Source organism: Palaemon carinicauda, chromosome 15 (assembly GCF_036898095.1).
Source record: "Palaemon carinicauda isolate YSFRI2023 chromosome 15, ASM3689809v2, whole genome shotgun sequence".
NCBI lineage: Eukaryota > Metazoa > Arthropoda > Malacostraca > Decapoda > Palaemonidae > Palaemon > Palaemon carinicauda.
The window spans coordinates 4,820,343-4,847,635 of NC_090739.1; the positions used below are offsets into that span (position 1 = coordinate 4,820,343).

General features: G+C 40.6%; 1 protein-coding gene across 1 annotated transcript in view; it reads right to left on the minus strand.

Moving 5' to 3' along the window:
• Positions 1-10,313: 10,313 nt before the first annotated feature.
• IntS9 (integrator complex subunit 9) overlaps positions 10,314-27,293 on the minus strand; it is a 107,841-nt gene continuing 90,861 nt past the window's right edge. Inside the window, exon 14 of the mRNA XM_068388085.1 lies at positions 10,314-10,514. Coding sequence (XP_068244186.1) covers positions 10,398-10,514 — 117 coding nt within the window. The 3' untranslated portion in view covers positions 10,314-10,397. The remainder of the gene's footprint in view (positions 10,515-27,293) is intronic.

The following is a 27,293-nucleotide window of genomic DNA, read 5'->3' on the forward strand; positions in this document are numbered from 1 at the left end:
ATATGTAAATGAGCACCACGGTCTATGGAGAGCTCTGATTACGACTGTGACAAAGATTTTCTCTGAACCAATCAGGAACTTCCACCGTGGAAAATGTAAGAAAAGCCTTGAAAAACCATCTCCTATTGGCTGGAAGGCTTTGTAAAAATTCTGTATTTGGGGAGTGTATTTACATAATTATTCGTAAGTGAATGATATAAATAAACGAAAACAAGAGATTATTAATATTTAACTATTGCAATATAAAAATATATTGACAAATCCATAAGTAAATCAATAAATTTTACTTAATTTTAAAAAGCGAAAGATGAAAAGTTGAATCACCACAGTGTCTATATGACCAAAGACCGTAATAATTGTCGTTAGTGTTAGTTTATGGTAGTTTAATGCCATCTTCTTACATTTCAACTAATTTCGCAAATAATAGTCTAAATATTATGCATATTTTATTAAAATTCAAAAGGTGAACGTATGACGCGGAATGATACATATGAAAAAATATGAATAAAACAATTATAAAAAATAATGACGTCACTAAAAAGGGACAATTTCCTACTCTATATCCTAAATTATTTGATTAAAATGGAGATTTTACTAAATTCAATAAGTCAAGCTCGATTTTTTTACTGATAACCGAAATAAATTCGAAAGGGAAATATATAATATATACTAAATATAATTGATCCAAATAAATTAGAGCTAAAAATCTGCACTTAATAAAAACACAATTTTCATAAATTAAACCTACTTTTCTTTAAAAACATTAAAATATTAAAAACCGACTAAAAATTCAATAAAATGTCACATTTCAGTTGGGAACCGTCACGAGTTGTGCAGATTAAATATACACTAGTTAATCTCGTAATAAACAAATAAACAATACGTAAACGTGCTAAAACAATACACTTCTTCTGACACTTTTGAAGAAAAAATTGGCTACTTAAACTATACAGCATATCGTAGTTGCATGCTGGATGTGATATATACAGTATATATATATATACATACATATATATATATATATATATATATATGAAGCAACATATGATTGATCACATAAACATAACTATATGTTTGCTTATAAAGTGACACTCTATACACACAATATATATATATACACACATATATATATATATATATATATATATATGCATATATATACATACATATATATATATATATATACATACATACATATATATACATATATATATACATACATATATATATATATATATATATATGTGTGTGTGTGTGTGTGTGTGTGTGTGTAAACTGTTTTCTAAAGTCCAATGGCGATATAACTAAAATTAATATAGTGTAAAACTATAACAAACCTAAAAAGGATCTTATATTAATTTCTCTCTCTCTCTCTCTCTCTCTCTCTCTCTCTCTCTCTCTCTCTCTCTCTCTCTCTCTTACTGAAATGTAAATTAAATCCTTTCTAATCCAAAGTTGCATTTAACAAATGGCACCTACTTTATTCAACAAATAAGACAAAAGAAATGGGATGATGGATTTGGACACCTTGTTTTGAAGTAAATCGCCTATAATAATACATGATACTTCGAATATTACTTGCATCATAACAGCATTACTACGTAAATAAAATTAATTTATCAGCGCCATGTTTTAGTTGTACATTTATTTCCCGTTTTCTATGTTTAATTCCATTTTCATGAAATAGTCGTTTTATAGTTCAGTCTAATATTAATTTATCATTTTCTGTTTGTGTGTGTAATTCGATACTGTGTATTTTAATTTTTCACGTGGTGCTACTTTTATACGTTTATTTAAATATACAACCAATTAATAAAGAATCATAGCCTGTTAAATCAATATAGCACTATGATTTTTTTTCCAGTTACGCTTATTATAACTATTTAGTCTCAATGTTTGTTCGAATCTGTTCATCCTCTTTCGAAATTTGGGTTTGAAATCCTGCCATATAATTAAATTTACGCTAGATTTGAATATTGCTTACTAAACGACTTTGAATGGATAATTCTATGAATTAGATGCTTTAATTCATTTCAAGATTGGTAAATATATGATCTTTTTAGACATTACCAGAGACGAAGAAAATTGTATTAACACCTTCGGACGAAATATGTTCAAGCAAAATAGTCAGTGTTCGAACATTATTTTCGACTTTAGCTTAAGATATTCAACATACAAAATTATCTACTATTTCTAAGTACACATTATATAATTATCATTAATTAGTAATGTGTATAACTTGATAAGATTTTGGCAAACGCGTTTTTTGTTTTCTTTTTATACCAAATAAATATCGATCTATCATTATTAGGTTTCGAACAAATATTGCTAATTTTGTTCAAAATAAACTGTACCTCAAGTTACATACTTACATGGTTACAAATCAGGTTAATAGCGAAAATCACGACTCTATGTAGATCCACTCATTTTCTTCCCAAAACATAGAGAAAGAGCATTATTCGTAGGTGTGGCAAATATTAAACCTACAAAAAATATAAAATAAAGCAATTAGGGTATCAGTGCACACGGCAATACACCAAAATTACCGTGTCATTTGAATGGCTACGTGTTAAGATGAACTATATTCTTAGAAACAACTTTAAACAGTATGATATCCCACAAGTCTATTCTTTGTACTGCAGCCTATCATTACACATCTTCATATGATCAATACCCAGTGCAGGCCCATGACAGTTTAACCAACAATCGATGTTGCCAACAGTTACAGTTAAACATTTTTTTTTTTAATTTGCGCACATAATGTAAATGTGTGTACTGTAAGCTAAAAACTAAGCCTGCACGTATTTATCAAATTACTTCATAAAATATACCATGCTGATCTGGTAACAGGTTATATATTCAGTTAAGGTAACACATTTAATTTCAGCAACAGAAATTATAATCGTGTGAGAGAGAGAGAGAGAGAGAGAGAGAGAGAGAGAGAGAGAGAGAGAGAGAGAGAGAGAGATTATTATTATTATTTAATAATTTTATTACGCCCAAAGACGTCAAACAAAGTTACATATTGGCAGTTACATACAGTACATCAGAAATCAACAGAATAAAATTATAGCATTGAATCATCAGTATATCAGTTACAAAAATAACATATATGAGATAGTATTCCATTATCACAACAACTGCAACAGACAGTTTAGCAGCCACCAAAGTGTGGCTGACGAGTCAAAATTACGTTTAGGTGGTCATCTTTGAGTAAATATTGACAGGTTTGAAGTAAATTTTCTCCTTGAGGTAATATATTCCTGGCAGTGGGGCAATGAAGGCACTAGTGTTCAAGGTTATTGGCATTAGTAAGGTTACACAGTTTACATGAGGTGTAGTGTGGTATATCTAGTGTCTGTCCAACCTGCCACACATGACGATATCCCAGAGAGAGAGAGAGAGAGAGAGAGAGAGAGAGAGAGAGAGAGAGAGAGAGAGAGATCCCCCATCCATCTAATTTATATTGACAATATTAATATTCACGAACAATAGTTTCTAATTCACGTATTTCCATCAATTGCATTACTTGCTTTACTCATATGTTTCTTTATTCATCATCTACGTGAATCCTTTCTAAGATATCTTTTGTTTTGAAATGTCAAGCATAGACATCAAATATACTTAACATATAATTCAGAGGGAAAGAATGCTTTGCTGAACCTATTAGCTAACTATTAATGTTATATGTTGCTGAACCTTACTGTCTGCAAATGAGTAGCCTATATAATATTTTTTTTTCAAGATATGTTGATTAATGTTGAATCTAAGCCCGGAATTCATGTCAAAGACTGTGAGGCCTAAAATGGCATAATGCAACAAATCACCAGGTTATTATGAATCATTAGAGAAGGAGAGTTAAATTTTCCTAGTTCTAACAAACAGTATGAAGAGAAGTAACGGGTTTTATTATAACCTATTAATCTAAGTTTATCCAATGCATCCTTAATTAGAAAGTGTTTATTCCTAATGAACTAAGGGCATGGATGCCTTAACATTTGGTAATACCCAACTTACATGGAACCATTTTTACTTACAGATTACTAAAGGTTAAATGGAACAAAAAATACGGGTAAATCAAGTCCAGACATTTGAAAAGTAATATGATTGCTTTAGAAATAACAAATATATTTTCCTGTCATAAGTATTGCTTTCATGATAAAATGCACTACATTGCTTATCAGTCAAGCAGCTTTAACGAACTCCATTAAGAATGAAACAAAAATTGAAATGGTGTTCTTAACCAAAAGATAATTTCGTGTTCGTTTGTCTCTGGCTTTAGTAAGAAGTTACTTTAAAATATCTATTTTCTACAGGGGCGATTTAGACAGTTTTGTAGAGGACGACCTGCAGGTTTCTTTTTCAAGATTATTTAGAAAAGCGTATGTACATAGAAATGTTTAAGGGCACGAATCATCACTATTTTCCTAAGTGTTCTTCACTGAACTGGGACCTGGTTGTGAACACAAAAAAAAAATAATAATAATAATTCTCAAAAGTTTACAAAAGTTAATCTCATGTTTCCTAATTCTAAGCCGTTTTAAGTTACTCAAACAGTAAACAATATAGCCTTCTTTCTAAACAACATCGAACACACATATTAATCTAAGGATTTAATGTGCAAACAGTTCAAATTACGCAATAACTTATGACAAATCTAACAATTAAGCCTGGACACAAATGCTAGCGAATAACTGAAAAGATACAGAGCAAAATATAAACTGGAAAGAAATTATTTTTCACAAATCAAGGCCCGCCTGAACAGACTCTTAGTGTCTGATGGAGGGCGAGAAATAAACCCCTAAAAGTAAAAGTAAAGTAACTCACCGACAGGGCTTGGACATCATTCGCAACTTTTTCTGGATGTCTCAGCAGAATTAATACTGGGCTTAGTTATGCATTATTCAAAAGTCGAAGGTCAATGCATATTGCATACTTTTTGCAAAACGTTAATCACTTCACTGCGTTTTACGGAATTCGTTTAGATAGGAATTCTTCATAAAAAGGCCAATCGGTTAGATTTAAGTAGACTCCAAGCCACGCAGATGCATATAGACTTCCACCTTGCTTATAGATCATGCATACCTCATAATCCTCATTAGTACACCGTAATTAGTGTCTATCAGTATCATGGAAAATTACTTCCTCATCATAATCACATTAATGTTCATCACCTAGCTATCCTCTGACTGATATCTGATTTTCATTCACATTTCAACTCAATTCTCAAGCTGGGGGCAAATTTACTAGCCAAACGATTTCACACTAATGAACAACCTTTCTAAGAGTCCTAGAAGACTACACTGTACACTGACACTGTAATAAGTCAAGAATTAAAAGAATTAAGGTCACTAACTTCAAGATAGTTGGCAGCTGTAGGTTTATGTGTAGCCTGCTTGATGCCAGTGTTCAAACTGACCCGTGTTCAAGGATAAAGTAACTTGGGGTTATATTTCATCGGATGTGACGTCATCGTTTGTTTACATAGTAAGTTGCAATCTTTCGTATGAAAATGGAAAGATTTTTTTTTTTCATCTTTTTATTTGGAAAATGAAGTGAACTTAACAATATACAGGGAGTTGACGAAAGAAATTTAGAAATATATATTACAATACATTTGCATCATTAATATATTTTAGAGCAAGACCAAATACGTTAAAAATAGAAAATAAAAAAATAGTGCAAATGTAATTTTTGTGAAAATTGGAATTTTGAACTCGTTTTTTTTTATTTTGCTAAGAATATAAAACAAAAAGAATGGATTAATTGAGTTACAGTAACCATACGAATTTGACAGAAAATAGTTGGATCATTAATATAAAATAGCATAAGCAAGATTACCAAAGACTACTGTATGACTACCCTGCAGTAGTATTTATTTGGGCATTAGCTATTTTCCTTACTTGTATATAATGGATGGTGTTCCAAGCACAATTTATCGTATTGTTGGTTAGCTGATCAGTAAATACAGTCCTTTGAAAATTGGTTTCAAGGTCTATTGTTCAAAGAAACTAATCTCCCGTCTAAAATGACATACCCAAGTAGTTACAATATTCTAAAGTGCCACATAAAGTCAATGACAACTAATGTAAATATAATTGAAGAAAACTGTGTGATCTTCAATGAGTACTAACACAACACACTATGCTGGGCTTCAGTTATTGGTGTGGAATGTGCAGTATGAACACTGCTTCCTAGGTTAGGTTTTGGTGCACAAGAAAATTGTTACCTTGTAGAGGTAGTATCCTAACTTAACCTTGACAACATCATTGGTAAACAATAAAACCCAACACCAACCCCACTAACCATGGATGCAGTCTCCTTACTCAATGGGGATTCAAACCCACTTTTACTTTCATTGAATTGTAGCAATATTCATATTCAATTATTATCTTGACTGGATGTCACACTTTTCACGGAAGTTATAGTATTCTGCCAGCTCAATTGATAAGCTTGATTCAGTCTCCTCACTTTGAACAATTTAATCTAGAAAGAAATCATAGTAGTCATTACTTTATTCCTATTACTGTACCCCTATTTACTACTAAAACACTCTTGTAAATCAATCTGTTCAGGTGTGTTAAGTTGACAGACCTTTTTTGGTGGTATGTTACATTATTGCTAAGACCCTTATGAGCAGTCAATTGTTAGACCAATTCCTGTTTCTAGAATCTTTCACCAATAAGATGAAGCCAAACTGACTGACTGGCTTGATTGCTTTTGACAACTTGGTCTATACTGTATAGCCCAGCACTGAAGGCTGGAAGGCCATTCAGTACCCAAGTACATTTAAGTTAAAACTCTGTTTACACTGAGGTAAGTGTTAGAAGAGGTCAGACAGGAATATGGAAGAAGGGAAGGAAGAACAGAGGTAAATGTTAGAAGAGGTCAGACAGGAATATGGAAGAAGGGAAGGGAGACCAGAGGTAAATGTTAGAAGAGGTCAGACAGGAATATGGAAGAAGGGAAGGAAGAACAGAGGTAAATGTTAGAAGAGGTCAGACAGGAATATGGAAGAAGGGAAGGGAGACCAGAGGTAAATGTTAGAAGAGGTCAGACGGGAATATGGAAGAAGGGAAGGAAGAACAGAGGTAAATGTTAGAAGAGGTCAGACGGGAATATGGAAGAAGGGAAGGAAGAACAGAGGTAAATGTTAGAAGAGGTCAGACAGGAATATGGAAGAAGGGAAGGAAGAACAGAGGTAAATGTTAGAAGAGGTCAGACAGGAATATGGAAGAAGGGAAGGGAGACCAGAGGTAAATGTTAGAAGAGGTCAGACAGGAATATGGAAGAAGGGAAGGAAGAACAGAGGTAAATGTTAGAAGAGGTCAGACAGGAATATGGAAGAAGGGAAGGAAGAACAGAGGTAAATGTTAGAAGAGGTCAGACGGGAATAAGGAAGAAGGGAAGGAAGAACAGAGGTAAATGTTAGAAGAGGTCAGACGGGAATATGGAAGAAGGGAAGGAAGAACAGAGGTAAATGTTAGAAGAGGTCAGACAGGAATATGGAAGAAGGGAAGGGAGACCAGAGGTAAATGTTAGAAGAGGTCAGACAGGAATATGGAAGAAGGGAAGGAAGAACAGAGGTAAATGTTAGAAGAGGTCAGACGGGAATATGGAAGAAGGGAAGGGAGACCAGAGGTAAATGTTAGAAGAGGTCAGACGGGAATATGGAAGAAGGGAAGGAAGACCAGAGGTAAATGTTAGAAGAGGTCAGACGGGAATATGGAAGAAGGGAAGGAAGAACAGAGGTAAATGTTAGAAGAGGTCAGACGGGAATATGGAAGAAGGGAAGGAAGAACAGAGGTAAATGTTAGAAGAGGTCAGACGGGAATATGGAAGAAGGGAAGGAAGAACAGAGGTAAATGTTAGAAGAGGTCAGACGGGAATATGGAAGAAGGGAAGGAAGAACAGAGGTAAATGTTAGAAGAGGTCAGACAGGAATATGGAAGAAGGGAAGGGAGACCAGAGGTAAATGTTAGAAGAGGTCAGACGGGAATATGGAAGAAGGGAAGGAAGAACAGAGGTAAATGTTAGAAGAGGTCAGACGGGAATAAGGAAGAAGGGAAGGAAGAACAGAGGTAAATGTTAGAAGAGGTCAGACGGGAATATGGAAGAAGGGAAGGAAGAACAGAGGTAAATGTTAGAAGAGGTCAGACAGGAATATGGAAGAAGGGAAGGAAGAACAGAGGTAAATGTTAGAAGAGGTCAGACAGGAATATGGAAGAAGGGAAGGAAGAACAGAGGTAAATGTTAGAAGAGGTCAGACAGGAATATGGAAGAAGGGAAGGAAGAACAGAGGTAAATGTTAGAAGAGGTCTGACAGGAATATGGAAGAAGGGAAGGGAGACCAGAGGTAAATGTTAGAAGAGGTCAGACAGGAATATGGAAGAAGGGAAGGAAGAACAGAGGTAAATGTTAGAAGAGGTCAGACAGGAATATGGAAGAAGGGAAGGAAGAACAGAGGTAAATGTTAGAAGAGGTCAGACAGGAATATGGAAGAAGGGAAAGAAGAACAGAGGTAAAACAGAAGGAAATAAAAGAAGTGGAGCCAGGGCAGAAGGAACACTGCAAAGACACCTAAGTAACTGATGGAACTAATCCCTGACAGTGGACTAGATTGATGGAAATACAAGTTTGAAGATGATTATTCAAGTGTTTTAGGTGTATGCTTTAAAAGGGAGTATTGATATTTTTCTCTTGATGTTCTTTCAGGTTGGCTATTTATTCAGATCCAATACTGTACTGTACTTCAAAAAGTATGTAACTGGATAATGTAGGAATGTTTGCAAATTGCTTGTATGATAATGCTAGGAGAAATTACTGCAAGTCCAAGTATGTTGCCTAGTTATATGACTTAATCATTCTCTTTTATAGAGCTTAGAATTAACTTGCAGGTAAATAGTCAAAATAACTATGATGACCCTTTGAAGTCATAACATGTAAAGGTAATACAAAAACCTGTTTCCAGTTTTATACTCCTTGTACAGAAATTCTTTTATATTCCAAGCAATTTACCATGCTGTTGTAATCCCACATTGAATTAAATGATAATGACATTCTTACGAGTCATTTAGAAGGTAAGCTAAAGTTTAGTGGCCTAATAATGTCATGGTGACTCTTGTTGTTTTCACAATTAGCAGTGCTTTTAATTTGTACTTATTGTATGTCTTAGGAGCTCTTTGCTGTGATTAGCTTTTTAGATACATTTTACAAAAAATAGACTAATACTATTTTTGTGTTGTTTACAGTGCATATTTTCTTGTCTTTTGATTAAATTTATAGGTTTTGAAAATTAACAGCCATAAATAAGCTATTATACAGTTGTACCTCAGTTTACAAGTACAGTACTGTAACTTTTAGTACGAGCAAATCAGCATACTGCACAAGCATATAAATCAGTTCAAATTAGTTTACAAGCAGTTTATTGTTCTACGAGCAAAAATTTCATATTGTACGGGCATTTTTTGTGTACAAGTACTAGCGAGACCAGCATGAAGTCTCATGCAGAACCCTTCACCATCATGCATGTCCATGTCGTGTTCATGAAATTTTTACCCCATTTTAACTAACAGCAAGATCACTTGTCTCTAGATAGGCCCCTTGTCAAAATTTTTCTTATGGGAAAAATTGTTTTAGAATACTGGTATTTAGGTTGGAAGCCTGTCCCCAGATGGGATTAAATTTGTAAACAAGGCACAGTACTACTGTATTTGGCCATCCATAAGATAGTAAGAAATCTAAATTGAGTAATTTGGCTAGAATTAAACATTAAAAATTGTCTGATAGTTTTTCAATTGCATAGGCTGCATGCTATTTCCATATGCTGCAAACAATTGAAAATGTAACATTTGTGACTCCAAAAGTAGCCACAAAGTGATCAATCTAAAAACATTTCATAAATAACAACTACAGGTCAAAATATGGAGTCAAATTGCCAACAAAGAATATACAGCTATTCAGCATCAGTGGTGTTTACATCTTTATAATCCATGTTATCTCTTTTTTTTTTTCAACCTATTTCAAGTACAAGTAAACTGTATTACAATCTTGTAACTATTTCAGTTGGTGACTAAAAATAATTCCAATTTAAAATTTATAGAATGTAAAAAATTGTCTTAAAAAAAGGGCATTAACTTAAACATAATTTTTTGGGCTTTTGTAGCGCTCTAAGTTAGGTTAAGAGTTTGCAAGAGGATTACGTATATGAAGTTCATAGTTTAGTAATTGCTTGGATAGTTTCTTATCAAAATTAATAAAAAATTCACACACACTATACTGTACTATTTATTACACTTTGAATAGAAGAAAAATTCAAGTTTTATAAGATTTTATTACAAATATACAATATAAAAATGTATAATTTAAAAACAATCAATCTTAAAATAATTATATATTTAGAAGCTACTCAGACATTCAAACAAAATATCCCGCAGCTTTTCTCGTAGTTTACTGTTACCAGATATTATGTGTGTAGATGCATCACTGATTTTTATCACGACATCTTCATTTTCCTGCAAATACCAAAGAAGGGTGTTAGTATGAATAACGGAATGCAGAATGACAGAGTTCTTAAAAAACTAGATAGAAAAAGTAAAGATCTGGCAGGTAAAATTCCTTAAGTTGCTATTGTAACATACAAAAAACAAATATGATGTACTATTATTATTATTATTATTATTATTACTATTACTTGCCAAGCTACAACCCTAGTTAGAAAAGCAGGATGCTATAAGCCCAGGGGCCCCAACAGGGAAAATAGCTCAGTGCACAAAGGAAACAAGGAAAAATAAAATATTTTATGAACAGCATAAACACTTAAACAAATATCTCCTATATAAACTTTAACAAAACAAGAGGAAGAGAAATTAGATAGAATAGTGTACCTGAGTGTACTCCTAAGTATCATTGTTTTTTTAAGTAAAATTTCAGCAAATTTTCCATATCATAATGCAAACATAGTCGTCATCTCAAAACTTCAATATGGACTAAGGTGTTTTCAATTGATCAGTTGCAAAATAATGTAAGAAAATGGGAACTTCAGTGAAAAGGAATGAGATATTTTCCTAGTGCTTATTTTGTAATACTGGTCAGGCCTTAAAAAAGCCAAAAACATCATGGTACAGTAATTGATTTGTTACACAGTCATCTGATAGGTTCATCGATTAAATATATTCATATCTCAAGCTACACATTCAACTAATAAGTTCCTTATTTCAATCTAATCATATCTTAAACTACATGTTTAACTAACAGGTTCACCAAAAGTCATTTAATAGTAACTGTAATTATAATCCAAAACAAATCAATCAGACCATTCAGTCATTTCAAAACTCATTGGACACAGGTCTGAAGAATTTGCTTATAAATGAGACACAAAAATTAGGATACTGTACATTGAAAATGTTGGACTCAAACTTTTGTTATTTATCCTTATTACTATTACATATAAAGACAAGAGAATTATATTTCTTTACTTTTAGGAGCTCATTTATAGGATTTATTCTTAAATGGAAAGCAAAAATTTAGTGAGAGCAACTTAGAGGAAAGAGACAAGAGAGAAGAAGAAAAGTAGATGGCAAAATATAGCCAACAAAATTGCCATAAAGAGCCTTTAGTAATATACCATCATATTATTGTTACACGAGGTACACCATAAGCAGTTTCTACACCTCATAGGGTTTCAGTCGAATAAATTACATACTTTACAAAAATAGGAGTTCATACTAATAGTTAGAAAAGAAATATGCCGACATTCATTGCTATTGATATTCTGTCATCTCATAATTTTGATGAAGACAAGAGCCAAGATAGATCTTACATGCTATACCAAAGCTCAAAGTAAGGTACCTCCATTCCCTATATAAGAACTAGTGGTAAAAGAGTGTTTTGGCTCCATGCAAGCCTAAATGTCAAGTATTTTGCCAAAAGACTATTTTTCATGTTGAACAATAATGGATAAACATTATTTCATTGTACATTATGGGCATTATATTAACATACATCATTAATACTATTATCAATATAATAAAATGTTATTTTTATAATAAAATAAATTTTTGAATATACTTACCCGGTGATTATAATAGCTGCAACTCTGTTGCTCGACAGAAAACTCTAAGGTAAAATTCGCCAGTGATCGCTACACAGGTTGCGGGTGTGCCCAACAGCGCCATCTGTCGTCCAGATACCCAGTACTCAATGTAAACAAAGAACTCAATTTTCTCCTCGTCCCACTGCGTCTCTATTGGGGAGGAAGGGAGGGTCCTTTAATTTATAATCACCGGGTAAGTATATTCAAAAATTTATTTTATTATAAAAATAACATTTTTCAATATTTAACTTAGCCGGTGATTATAATAGCTGATTCACACCCAGGGGGGTGGGTAGAGACCAGCAAAATATGTTTACATTATTATGAGCTAAGAATTTTTATTTCATTTTAGAAGTTTTCAAAATAACAAAAACAAAATAAATAGGTACCTGGTAAGGAAGTCGACTTGAACAATTACTCTGCCTTTTTAAGTACGTCTTCCTTACGGAGCCTCGCGATCCTCTTAGGATGCTGATCGACCCCTAGGATCTGAAGTATCAAGGGTTGCAACCCATACAACAGGACCTCATCAAAACCCCTAATCTAGGCGCTTCTCAAGAAATGACTTTGACCACCCGCCAAATCAACCAGGATGCGAAAGGCTTCTTAGCCTTCCGGACAACCCAAAAACAACAATAAAAACATTTCAAGAGAAAGATTAAAAAGGTTATGGAATTAGGGAATTGTAGTGGTTGAGCCCTCACCCACTACTGCACTCGCTGCTACGAATGGTCCCAGTGTGTAGCAGTTCTTGTAAAGAGACTGGACATCTTTCAAGTAAAATGACGCGAACACTGACTTGCTTCTCCAATAGGTTGCGTCCATTATACTTTGCAGAGATATATTTTGCTTAAAGGCCACGGAAGTTGTTACAGCTCTAACTTCGTGCGTCTTCACCTTAAGCAAAGTTCGGTCTTCCTCACTCAGATGTGAATGAGCTTCTCGTATTAACAATCTGATAAAGTCTGACCAAGCATTCTTTGACAAAGGCAAGGATGGTTTCTTAACTGAACACCATAAAGCTTCAGATTGGCCTTGTAAAGGTTTAGTACGCTTTAAATAGAACTTAAGAGCTCTAACAGGGCATAAGACTCTTTCTAGTTCATTGCCTACGATCTCCGATAAGCTGGGGATATCGAAAGATTTAGGCCAAGGCCGAGAAGGCAGCTCATTTTTGGCTAGAAAACCAAGTTGTAGCGAACAAGTGGCTTTTTCTGACGAAAATCCTATGTTCTTGCTGAAGGCATGAATCTCACTGACTCTTTTAGCCGAGGCTAAGCATACCAGGAAAAGAGTCTTAAGAGTGAGATCTTTCAGGGAGGCTGATTGTAACGGCTCCAACCTGTCTGATATGAAGAATCTTAGTACCACGTCTAAATTCCATCCAGGGGTAGCCAAACGACACTCCTTGGTGGTCTCAAAAGACTTAAGGAGGTCTTGCAGATCTTTATGTTTGGAAAGATCTAAGCCTCTATGCCGGAAGACCGATGCCAACATGCTTCTGTAGCCCTTGATAGTGGGAGCTGAAAGGGATCGTCCTTTTCTCAGGTATAAGAGAAAAACAGCTATTTGAGCTACAGAGGTACTGGTCGAGGATACAGAAACTGACTTGCACCAGTCTCGGAAGACTTCCCACTTCAATTGGTAGACTCTAATGGAAGAAGCTCTCCTTGCTCTAGCAATCGCACTGGCTGCTTCCTTCGAAAAGCCTCTAGCTCTCGAGAGTCTTTCGATAGTCTGAAGGCAGTCAGACGAAGAGCGTGGAGGCTTTGGAGTACCTTCTTTACGTGTGGCTGACGTAAAAGGTCTACCCTTAGAGGAAGACTACTGGGAACGTCTTCTAACCATCGAAGTATCTCGGTGAACCATTCTCTCGCGGGCCAGAGGGAAGCAACTAACGTCAACCTTGTCCCTTCCTGAGAGGCGAACTTCTGCAGTACCTTGTTGACAATCTTGAACGGTGGGAATACGTAGAGATCCAGATGTGATCAATCTAGGAGGAAAGCATCTATATGTATTGCTGCTGGGTCCGGGACTGGAGAGCAATAGATTGGAAGCCTCTTGGTCAGCGAGGTTGCAAAGAGATCTATGGATGGTTTTACCCCAAGTGGCCCAAAGTCTCTTGCACACATCCTTGTGGAGGGTCCATTCGGTTGGAATTACTTGCCCTTTCCGACTGAGACAATCTGCTATGACGTTCAAGTCGCCTTGGATGAACCTCGTTACTAGGGAGATGTCTTGACCTTTTGACCAGATGAGCAGGTCCCTTGTGATCTCGTACAACGTCAGTGAGTGGGTACCTCCTTGTTTGGAGATGTACGCCAAGGCCGTGGTGATGTCCGAGTTAACTTCCACCACTTTGCCTCGAAGGAGAGACTTGAAGCTTTTCAAGGCCAGATGTACTGCCAACAGCTCCTTGCAGTTGATATGCATGCTCCTCTGACTCGAGTTCCACAGTCCTGAGCATTCCCGACCGTCTAGTGTCGCGCCCCAGCCCACGTCCGATGCGTCCGAGAAGAGAACGTGGTTGGGAGTCTGAACAGCCAGGGGAAGACCCTCTCTTAGGTTGATATTGTCCTTCCACCAAGTCAGACAAGACTTTATCTTTTCGGAAACCGGGATCGAGACCGCTTCTAGCGTCTTGTCCTTTTTCCAGTGAAAAGCTAGATGGTATTGAAGAGGACGGAGGTGCAGTCTTCCTAGTGACACAAATTGTTCCACGGATGACAGCGTCCCTACCAGACTCATCCACAGCCTGACTGAGCAGCGTTCCTTCTTCAGCATCTTCTGGATGGATAGCAGGGCTTGATCTATTCTGGGGGCTGATCGTCTTGTTGTTCAGCAACGTCCTCATCAGAGGGTTCCTCATCCGAAAACTGATGAGGAAACGGCAACGGAGTGGGCAACGTCTGGCTCGCTGAGTCCGGTCGCACTGGTGGATGCGTGACGGAGCCGGACGCAATATCATGGAACTGCTGCACAGTCTGTGAACTGTCAACAACCATGGGTGCGCGAGGAAGCACAGCGTCAACCCGAGACTGTCTAGACCGTCTGGGTTGTGCAGTCAACACCCTACCGGGTTGCTGAGGTTGACGCACTGCGTCAAAACAAGTCACCTCTGCTGGTTGTTGAACGTCCTGAACGTCAACAACCACCTCCGAGCGTCGCTTAACGTCAACGTGCGGCTGGCAACCCACACTGGGTCGCATCGGTGGAGGAACCACCTCAACTGGCAGACGCGAGTAGGTTACCTCAGCGTCAACAGGGCGCACAACCGACCGGTTGGAAGGTTGTTGGCCAGAAGGTTCGGTAGCAACCTTCTCCGCATTAAAGTCCTCTATCAAGGACGCAAGCTTGGACTGCATGTCATGCAGCAAAGCCCATTTAGGGTCTACGGGAGCAGGTGTGGCAACAGACGGGGTTAGCGACAGAGGCGGTACCGTTTACCATCCCTGAAAGCCTTGTTATGCGTGACATAATTGTACAGCAAAACTTCAAAGGCTCGAAAACAGCTGTGAAGTTGACCTGTAAACAACTTGGAGCGTCTCCTGGCCAGGCGCCAGGGAGAGTCTACGAGAATTGAGAAGTCTATCTGGGCAGAGGCATGAACTCCCAAGCCGTGAACTTCTCTCGTGTCATATCAGACTCTCGCTCTATAAACCAGTTTAAAAGAAGGGAAAGCAAAGGCTGTATCCCCCAAACTCCTCCTGGTGAAAAACCAGTCGCCTAGCCAACGTAAAGCTCTCTAGGAGAGCGAGAGAGCACTAGCTTAAAAACAACGGCTTCGAAGTAGCTAGGCCTAGTGTAAGCTCTGACGTTTAGGCGAACGAGGAGCAGCAGTTACAAAAAGATCCGGACAAAGATCCTTAAAAAAATCATCAAGTCCATAGGAGGCTAAGCAGCTTTAGGCTCCTCTCCATCTGACAGAGTCCTCAAGGGAATATCAGTAGGAGGGGGAACAGCAACTTCCTCATCTACAGGAACCTTGTCCGATAAAAGCTGAGTCTCAAGCAAGGGAGAGACCTACCGTGGTGGCAATGCTTTACAAGCCGAGTCCACACTCACTGGTGCATTAGTAGCGGACCAGAACGCAACGTCATGTAACTGCTTGACAGTCTGTGAACTGTCAACAACTGAACTGTCAACCACAACAGGTGCGTGAGGACGCACAGCGTCCACTCGAGACTGCTTTGACTGCCTAGACTGAGCAGTCAAAACAACTCTAGAATGCGGAGGTTGACGCACAGCGTCAAAACAAGTCAACTCCGATTGTTAGTGAACGTCTTGAACGTCAACAGGAGCCTCAGCAAGTGGCCTAACGTCCAAATGCGGCTGAAAAACCACACGAGACCGCATCGAGTGTGGTTCTAAACAACCTGACTGACGTGACTAAGCTACGCCAACGTCAACAGTAAGCACAAAGGAACGTTAGGTTGGCTGAAAGCCAGGATATCGATGAGATAAACGGCTAGACTCAACGGACTAATCGGCAGAATAGTCTTCCATAAGGGAGGCAAGCATATACTGCATGTCTTGCCATACAACCCATTAAGGATCAACGGAAATGGTTGTGGTAAGAGACGAGGGTAACGTCTGTGACCGCAACACTTTGCCTACAAAAAAAGACTCTCGGAGTCTGTGTTACGCTTTTGTTAGGCGGCGAGCAGTTATCCGATGACTGCATAGGGTCAGAGCTGTCCTAATGGTTGTAACCAGGACGCTGGACCTGTCCTGAAAGGACTGACTTTCGCTTAAGGGCTTCGAAACCTTGTGACAAGTTTCTTATGCGAAAAGCCTTCGGATGACGAGGAGAAACAACGTCTCTCTCGTCTTATGGTAGGGGAGATCTTGGTAAGATACACCCGATACCATAGAGGGAAAACGTCTGTTCGTTGGTCAAGGCCTCTCGAACCCATAAGTCGTTTGACATTACTTCTCCCCTGGGCTTGGGAGCATGTAAGAGGTCCCGGACTAGGTGAACGACAGGCACGAACAGACGAACCCTCGGACGCAACACTGTAACACTTTGCGCATATCACTTTATCACTTCGATTTTCTGTTTTGCACTTATTTCACTGAAATTTTTACTGATTTCTACCTGAAACACGCAATTCTACCCTTCATTAAAAGGTAGTAATTGCGAAAACAGTCGTATAATGCAAGCTCATTAATACCAGCAAAAAACAGAAAACATATTTAAAGATAAAATAAAATCAGTGGCTGGGAAAGAGACTAAACACTAGTTCATATAACTACGTTTTCAATCTCTCACCGCACATAGCCTGGGGACGAGAATAAAAAACTAAAACGTTTTATATCCTTCCTCCCCGAACAGCGACTAGGGACGAGAGTAACACGAGAACAACGTTACCCGCTTGAACGGAACGTTTTCTCTCCTCTCTCTCCCTCCGTCTCTATCTCTCTCTCTCCCTCCGTCTCTATCTCTCTCTCTCTTTCTCTCTTGATTTCGCACCTAAGAGAAGAGCCCAATTATATTTCGTCAAAAAAACATGTTATTTGACTAAAGGAAAAAACTGAAAGGTTTTTCAAATAAAAAGTTCCTTTAAAATAGAATTTAAAACATTTAAGCTAAGAAAGAATGAACAAAACGTCAGAATCGATTTACTCTTACTGCAAAGTGAAACCGTGATACACTCTCTCTCTATCGTAACGATAGAGCGCATGTTGAACGTCCTGAATGTCAACAACTGCGTAGCATAAATAAACTAAACGTTAGTTCATCTTTGAAAACAGTACGAAGACTATCAAAGAAATTCTTTCATAAAATATTACATTTAAAAAGTTTTAAATCCTTAGCACTTTAAAAGCTAATTACGATATAAAGGGCTCAACGTTGATTAACTTCGGTTTCCAAGTTAGGACCGCCTACTCTCAGGAAAGGTCTATATAAACAAAACATTAAAATTATTTTTATATGTTTATAATAAATGGAAAGTTAATCGAAGAGGCCTAATAAAGGCGGAGAGATATAAAATATATAGAGGAAAATCTATAACGTGATATAATTACTAAAAGCCTAAACACACTTCCGCTAAGGGAAGGGTCGGCCATTTAAAAGTGAAAGAAAGTCCATACTCTCTTTGTCACCATAATTAAATCTATCCAAAACGAGTTCAAGATTTAAGATGAAGATAAAACACCTGCATAGCGAAAGCTCAAAACTAGAATAGTGTACTTCACCAATTAGTTGTGAAAACAAATCCAGTTTAGCAACAGCGAATAAGCACGTCTTGTCGGGAGCACGACAGAGAGAAAATTGAGTTCTTTGTTAACATTGAGTACTGGGTATCTGGACGACAGATGGCGCTGTTGGGCACACCCGCAACCTGTGTAGCGATCGCTGGCGAATTTTACCTTAGAGTTTTCTGTCGAGCAACAGAGTTGCAGCTATTATAATCACCGGCTAAGTTAAATATTGAAAATTAACTGAGCAAGACCAATGAATAAATTCTTGAATGTTATGAGAAATGATAATTGGAACAGTAAAGTAAAGTTAAAGAAACAGGATGACTAGATAGGCCGAGATGAAAGAAAATGGATGAAAAGTAAAAGGAGGCAGAAAGCCATGAGGCTGTGATGAATAAGGCACCTCTAAACTTTTTAATGCAGTCAGTAATGAATGAACAGGATTTACTGAATTGGATTTATGAATTTAGTATATACAGCTCAGCTCAGTACTGGGCCTTATAAGGACATTAAGACCGCAAAATGGTATAAAGCACACAGGAATGGAGATACTGTACATTAGATATAAAGCAACTGCAGCTAGGGGCCAACAGAATGCTACAACCACTTTGAAGTAATGCCTACGGTGTACAGCGTGACATGCAATGACAGAGGGGGGGAGTCGGTAATGATTAAAAAAATCTATCAGGAGCAAAGCAAAAATGAATAAGACACAATTTTCATTATAAATACAAACTGAAATTGTATGTTGGTGTGAATATGGGGGAACAAGTGGTACTATTACTAGAGGTGTTAACTCAGAGACAAAGGCCTAGTTAGGGTAAGGAAGCCCATGTTAGGATACGGTACGAAATAACACCATTTAATGAATCCTATAAAGCAACGATTGATAAACAGAGTGCAATATTTTCCAAGCTTTACTCCTATCACAAAGAAAGATTATTTTATGAAACTCCCTGATGTTCATATTGGTTCCCAGGGGAGAGATTTGTTCATCTAAGATTGCCCCACCTTATGTGAGAATTGGACTCAACATTGGTAGCCCGTCAAGGGGAGGAATTTTAGCAAGGAGAGAGTACATGGATTTTTTTATTTTAGGGTAGGTGTTAACACAGTTTTATATACAAGCAATATGGACATCAGGTGAGTATAAAAATTAAAAATGTTATCATAAAAAATGTTATTTTCATTAGTAAAATAAATTTTTGAATATACTTACCCGATGATCATGTAGCTGTCAACTCTGTTGCCCGACAGAAATCTACGGTCGGGATACGCCAGCGATCGCTATACAGGTGGGGGTGTACACAACAGCGCCATCTGTGAGCAGGTACTCAAGTACTTCTTGTCAACAAGAACTCAATTTTCTCCTCAGTCCACTGGTTCTCTATGGGGAGGAAGGGCGGGTCCTTAAATTCATGATCATCGGGTAAGTATATTCAAAAATTTATTTTACTAATGAAAATAAAAACGGATTTTGAGCGAAGCGAAAAATCTATTTTTGGGTAAGATAGCCATGTCGTCCTGATGGAAGTTCCTTAAAGGCAGCTTCCTAGGGTATATTACAACTACAGCGATATTCCCAGAGAATTTACCTTCAGGTACCCAGAATTCTAACTCCTGGAGCGAGTATCCCTAAGAAAGACCTTAGGGATATCGTAAATATCAGTGGACGTATTCTTGACACGCCTCATAGCAATCTATACCCCGAATAGAGTTAACACTTCGTAGGGGTAAAATGGCAAGAAAACGAAAACGATAAGAAAGGGGGGGAGCCGTTCATAAGGCATCCCTCCTCCCCGTTTCGAAAGCGTGCCCTGCGCCGCTCACGGCGCCATCTGTATTCCTTGTAGCGATACACGAGGTGCTACAGATACTGTATGTAGGGAGGGGTCCTACTATCCTTTTCACTCATATTTATTTTGAAAAGGAGCAGGGCGGGTCCATCAGGACGACATGGCTATCTTACCCAAAAATAGATTTTTCGCTTCGCTCAAAATCCGTTTTTTGGGCTCAAGCCATGTCGTCCTGATGGAAGTATACCAGAGCATTACTGTATCTGTGGATTCTCAATACGTGCCGTACTCCTCAAGAATGTTTCTTAGTCAACTCGACTGACAGACCTAAGATGTTACCGTTATACATCTTTTCACTAATCATAAGCCATGAGAGTGCTTCCTGCCCCCTACAGGGAGGAGTCTTACTAGACTCTAGAAACGAACGAAGAGTACATATACCTATGTATGAATCACTCGCTAGCCAGTACCATATAGTGGTCTCACTCTATATGAAGCGAAGTCTTACGGGACTACCGTATCCAAAAGAAAAAGTCCCGACCAGCACCCTGGTCGAAGTAAAATAGACAAAAGGTTATATCTGCGTAGGATTAAACTTGCTGCTACCACCGTCCTCAGAAAGGGGTGGAGTCCTTATTGCTAAGGAAAGTATAAACCAGTATAATCCAGGCTTTGCATTAAGGAATAGGCTATTATAGATATCCCCGATTAATATACATAGGCTAAATGCTCAAAAAACAATATGAAATCAAAAAATATAGGTGAAGGAGACGCAAGGTTCCCGAGAACAAGTTTATTGAGAAACAATAAATAGATATGGTCACCATAAATATGTACATATGCTAGGTGGATGACCAACAATTTTCACAAGTACTGTAGTGCATGGATGAATGATTATCTGAAAGAAAACATATGTGTCACTTACACATACCCCGGTATCAAACTTAACGTCCATGTTACTACTTTGCTGACAATAGCGTTGGCAAACGCTTGGCACCCTGTCTGTACTTATGTTACCATCACCATCACGTTGGAACAGTCACTGTGGGCTCTGAGAGCCTACACTACCAGTTATATCAACATATATAACTAACTATTCACCCAAGAATCCAAGTCCCAAATGATTCCGCTGTTCCTCGCAGAGTTAAACAGCAGGGTTAACGACGCAACCAACTGCTACCACAGACCTCTTTAGCTGCTCCACTTGCTTAGCATAGTGGCGAAAGAATACCCTGGAAGACTTCCAGCCAGTGTATGAACGAAGGTGTTCAAAATCCATAAAATTAAAGAAGTTTAAAGATGAAGCAACTTTCCTCGGATCATGACCTGCGGGTGAACTGTCAGGATCCGCTCTGCGAATAAAATATGTAATTTTCGCCCTAAGTTGATTTAAAGATAAATTCGAGCCCGATGTTTCTCCTCTGAATAGTTGGCCCCCATGGAAGTCTGAAGTTCTACGAAGATAGACCTTAAGGCATTCTACGGGACATAGAGATGCATCTTCTTTCAGAGGGCAGATTCTCCAGGGACCCCACCTGTTGGTGGGCAACTCGTTCTTAGCGAGAAACGTAGGGTCCGGAAACAGGTTCAGTTCTCCCCCATCCAGGAACTGAACTCGGCCCTCCTCTCTCGAGAGGGCCACAATCTCACTAACTCTGGCCCCAGAAGCAAGGGCAAAAAGGAAGATCACTTTTTGAGTCAGGTCCTTCAACGCACATTCCTCATTATCTAGTAATGAGGCAAAATGAAGGACTTTGTCTAATGACCATGAAATAGGCTTTGGAGGAGCTGATGGTCTAAGCCTAGCACAGGCCTTTGGGATCTTATTAAACATTTCGTTAGCGAGGTCTACCTGGAAGGCATATAGAATGGGTCTTGTTAGAGCTGACTTACATGTAGAAATTGTGTTCGCCGCCAGCCCCTGTCCGTGGAGGTGAATGAAGAAGGATAGGCAGAACTCCGTAGAGATCTCGTGCGGGTTCTTATCTTTGACAAAGGCTACCCATTTCTTCCATGCAGATTCGTACTGCCTCCTAGTAGACTTACACTTGTATTCTTCCAGGAAGTCGATACTATCTTTCGAGATTCCGAACCGTTTCTTCACCGCTAGGGAGAGAAAATCATGAGCTGCAGGGTTCGGGTCTTCTGTAATGAAGCGAAGACAGTCGACTTCTGGACTTGCTGGGACAGAACTGGGTCCGGGAGTGGTAGGAACTTCAGTCGTAGTTCCAGAGCCAGAGGGAACCATACACTGTTCGGCCACTTGTGGGCCACTATTGCTGCTACTCCCTTGAAGGATCTCAGTTTGTTGAGGACCCTCAACATCAGATTGTGAGGGGGAAACAGGTAGATCCTGGACCATCTGTTCCAATCGAGGGACATCGCATCTATTGCTTCTGCCGCGGGGTCCACATATGGGGACACATATTTCGGCAGCTTCTTGTTGTCCTTCGTCGCGAAGAGGTCTATCTGCAGTTCTGGGACTTGACTCAAGATGAAAGAGAATGATCCTGCGTCTAGGGACCATTCTGTCTCTATCGGTGTTACCCTGGATAGAGCGTCCGCGGTCACATTCCGGACTCCTTGAAGGTGAACTGCTGACAGGTGCCACTTCTTCTTCTCCGCCAGTCGGAATATGGCTAACATCACCTGGTTGAGAGGTGGGGATCTCGATCCCCGCCGATTCAGACATTTCACAACCACCTCGCTGTCCAGTACCAACCTTACGTGGATCGAGTGACGTGGGGATACTTTCTTCAGGGTCAGAAGTACTGCCATAGCTTCTAGAAAGTTTATGTGAAAGGTCCCAAATAGCTTGGACCAGATTCCTTGCACTTTTTTCCGATGGGAGTGACCCCCCCACCCTACCTTTGAGGCGTCTGTGTGGATTGTCACTGACGGGGGGGGTGGCTGAAGAGGTAGAGACCTCTTTAGACGACTGGCTTGAGACCACGGTCTGAGAAGAGAACGTAGCCGAAGTGGGACCGGTCTCTTTACGTCCCTTCGCTCTTTCGATGCAAAGGTTCTCCATACTCCCGCTGCATCTTTTAGCTGTGCTCTTAGCACAGGGTCTGTTACTGATGCAAACTGAAGAGAGCCCAAAACCCTCTCTTGTTCGCGTCTTGATATCCTCTCGGAACCTAGAAGTCTCCTGACAGACCCTGCTATTTCCTTCCTCTTTGACATCGGGATGGAAAGACGGTGTGACACTAAATCCCAGTGAATTCCCAACCACTGGAACCTCTGAGCTGGAGAAAGACGAGACTTCTTTCTGTTGATCATGAAGCCTAGATATTCCAGGAACTGAATCACTTGTAGGGAAGCTTGCAAGCATTCTGCTCTGGATGCTGCCCACACCAACCAATCGTCCAGGTAGGCTACTACCTGGAACCCTTTTAGGCGTAACTGTTTGAGAGCTGCGCTCGCAAGCTTCGTAAAGATCCTTGGGGCTATGTTTAGTCCGAAGGGCATCGCCCTGAAAGCGTAAAGTTTTTGTTGTAGCTTGAATCCTAGGTAGGGGGAGAGACGACGACTTATTGGAACGTGCCAATATGCGTCTGACAAGTCGATGGAGACGGTATATGCCCTCTTGGGCAGTAAGGCCCTTATGTGTTGTAACGTTAACATTTTGAACTTGTGGTTCACTATGAACTTGTTGAGTGGTGACAAGTCCAGAATGACTCTGAGTTTCCCCGAGTCTTTCTTGGGAACACAAAACAGCCTCCCTTGGAACTTGATGGACTTTACCCTCCTGATCACCTTTTTCTCCAACAGATCTTGGATGTACTCCTCCAAAACGGGGGTGGAGTGTTGGAAAAATTGAGGGCACTGGGGCGGAGTACTGTACCAACTCCAACCCAGTCCATTTTTGAGAAGGCTGTGGGCCCAGGGATCGAAGGTCCAGCGATCCCGGAAATACTGAAGTCTCCCACCTACCGGCGACACTTCACTTTGACTGTCCTGCAGTCTTGCCTCCCTGGCCGCGACCACCTCTGAATCCTCGTCCCCTAGAGGGGCGTCTTGATGACCCTCTAGCTGCTCCTCTGGGTCTTGCACGAAACGTGGTCGACTGTCCCTCGAACACGGGATTGAATGCAGGGGAAGCTGATGACATTGCTTGGGGAACCCATTGGAAGGTGGTCGGGGTCTGGGCTACCAGTTGTGGAACCGGAGGCAAAGCTGGCTGTTGCTGCTGTGGTCTTTGCTGTTTGAAGGACTTGGCTGGACGGGAGGAAAACCTTGACTTCTTCGCCTTTCCTTTCGGCTGAGGGCCCTCATCCGGGGAAGACTTCCTCTTAAGGGACAGGCCCCACTTCAGGAGAAGATTGCGGTTCTCAGTGGCAGCCTTGTCCACGATCTCTTTGACCACGTCCTTGGGAAAGAGATCTTTACCCCAGATGTTGGATGAAATTAGCCTCTTGGGTTCGTGCCTCACTGTGGCCGAGGCAAACACAAACTCCCTACAGGCTCTCCTTGCTTTAACAAAGCAATAGAGGTCCTTGGTTACTGTGGCCAGATGGATTTTGGCCATAACCATGAACATCTCTGGCATCTTGGGGTCGCTAGCCATCGTCTCCATGTTGGTCTGGAGAGACATCGAGGCTGCCAGGCGCTCCTTTGTGTCCAATTCCCTCCGAAGAAGGAATTCCGACAACTTGGGAAGGTTTTCGCCGAACTGCTGTCCTGCAATGTCGGCGTCTAACTTCCCAACCGAGAAGGTAAGGTGCACCTCCTTCCAGTCCTTGTTATCCATTGGCAATGCCAGCGATAGAGGTTTACATTCCTCCAAAGACGGGCACGGCTTGCCAGCTTCAACTGCCTTGATGACGGCCGCAAACCCCTTTTGCATAAAGGGGAAGGCCCTAGCCGGGGAGGATACAAAGGAGGGGTGTTTCTTGCTCAAGGCGGCAACCTTCGAGTTTGAGAACCCCCTCTCCTTTAAAGCAGCTGTCAAGGTGGCTTGAGCCTTGGAGTGATCTAGGATAATCACTTCCTTTGGTTCCGTCTCCTCCTTCGAAGCCGGCTCCTTCTTCAAACGGACATAGCAGTCCGGGTAGGCCCCTCTACTGGGCCAGAATTCCACCTCCTCAAGGGGAACTGAACCCAGTTTCTCCGACATGACGATCTTCCCAATCGTCATCGGCATGTGCTCGGCATATCTCCACGGGTTGGCATCCGAGCACAGAGGAAGGTCCTTAACGTTGAGCTTCTTTGGAGGTCCACGTGATGCTGTGATCTTCTGCATCTGGAGCTCCAAAGTAGCGGCCTTCTGATTATTCTCCCTCTGCATCTGTTGGATCATACCAACGATGGAAGAGAGAGCCTGTCCAAGCTCTGCTGGAAGAGCGGACGAGGTAGAGGGGATAGGTTCAGGGACCTGAACCGGCACGTCTGATGAAACGGGAACCTCTTCCTCCACAGCAATAGGATCTCGATCTTGCTCCTCGCCCTCTGCGAGGAGATCCTGCTCCGCACGATCAGACAAGTCGGACATCTTGTCGTCCAACTGGATGTCCTGCAAGGCGTCAGCGACATCCTCCTCCACTGGGATCTGGATCAGAGGGATCTCCGGCCGAGGCTGGGGAACAACAGCATCAGGGGAAGCCTTGGGAAAAAGGTATGCCCTCATCTTCTCGTTAGGAAGATAAGGTCCAGTGGTGTTTTTCTGAAAACCCCTTACCCATACACGAAGCCTCTCCCTCGCTGCATCTCTTGACTCCGCCGACCTAGGGGATTCAAAAGCCTCTGATAGCAGGTTAGTACATACAGCACATACCTGCGGATCCCAGTAACGATGTTCATCATTGGAGGCTGCACAAGCTGCGTGCCTCCTACACGAGGTATGTCCGCAAAAGTTCTTACTGCGGACATTGCAGAAGACACTATCACACTTCGGATGCTCCTCCTGTAAAAGAAGAAAAATTTCCATGAATATCAAGTGAATTTTAATTCACATGTAACAAATGAGTATTCAACAAAAGAATAAGGGAAAGACACCTACTTGTGAAACCCACACAAACACCTGTGGAAGCCCACCGGCCAAGTCACATAGTTAGTCTTTACTAGAATAACCAGAGAACGTATTTCCAAAGGAAATTAGGTGTAGCTCACACCTAAGGTAAAATAATACCATTCTGGCCAGGAATAAAAGAATTATCTTTTATCCTTGTAAGGCGACACCAGGTGATTATACCAGTAACACAAGTAAGATAGAAAAGACAGTGTTGTAACCTACTACATCATGAACTCCCTTGGTTGAATATACCACCAAGAGAGGACTGATACAGTACCTGAGGGTGGTGTGCCAGCCGGCTATTGCCGCTCAGCACCCCCCCCCCTTGTTTTCGAAAGGTAGATCTCAAGTACACAACATCAGATCACCTTTATTGGGGAGAACTCCAGAACCCATGCCTGAACCGGCCGGCAGTGGTTGCCAGACCGTAGCCACCCGGTTTGCACTGAGTTGCCGGCCATCATATTTAGTGGCCGGCTGACTGGGCAGTGTCGCGGGCCGGCCGGCAGCAGTAAACAAACCCTGCCGGCTGGCCCCCACACACTAGGCAGCACTCGGCTGCCGGCCCCACTTGTAGTGGCCGGCAGATGAGCAATAGACCGGCCGGCAAAGGTATACACCCAACGCCGACCGACAGCAAGAGAACTGGAGAACAACCCCTCCCCACCGACGGCCGGCCTGTAGGCCGGCAGACGGCAAGGACAACACATACTAAGACAAAAGAGTGAGTGCCGGGTTAAGAGACTATAAGTCTCTGAGCCCGGCACCCGAAAGAGTGCCGAAAGGAAGGGGAAGACACTAAGTCAAGCTTCCTAACCGCTGCCTACTGAATTTTCAGACGGCAGCGATAGAGGGACCAAGAAAGGACCGGGCAGCACTCACAGTAATGGTCTCTGCCGGTCGGCACACTTTGCCGGCCGACAGGAGACCACGTCAGTTCCTCATCCCAACCTAGGCTAGGCAAGGATGCAGACGACTGACACAATGAACGGAAAAAGAGAAGGGAAGGACAGAGGGTCCTATCCAACCTTACCTTGGTTAAGGGTCATTCCCAACTAAGACAGTTCATCTCAGTTAGAGAAAGACCCGAGAGGGAGGCCGGCACTACTGGCTGCCTCCCACGAACCACGGCAAGGAAGGAATTGCCTTTCCAGAAAAGGGAACATATCCCGAGACCGGAACG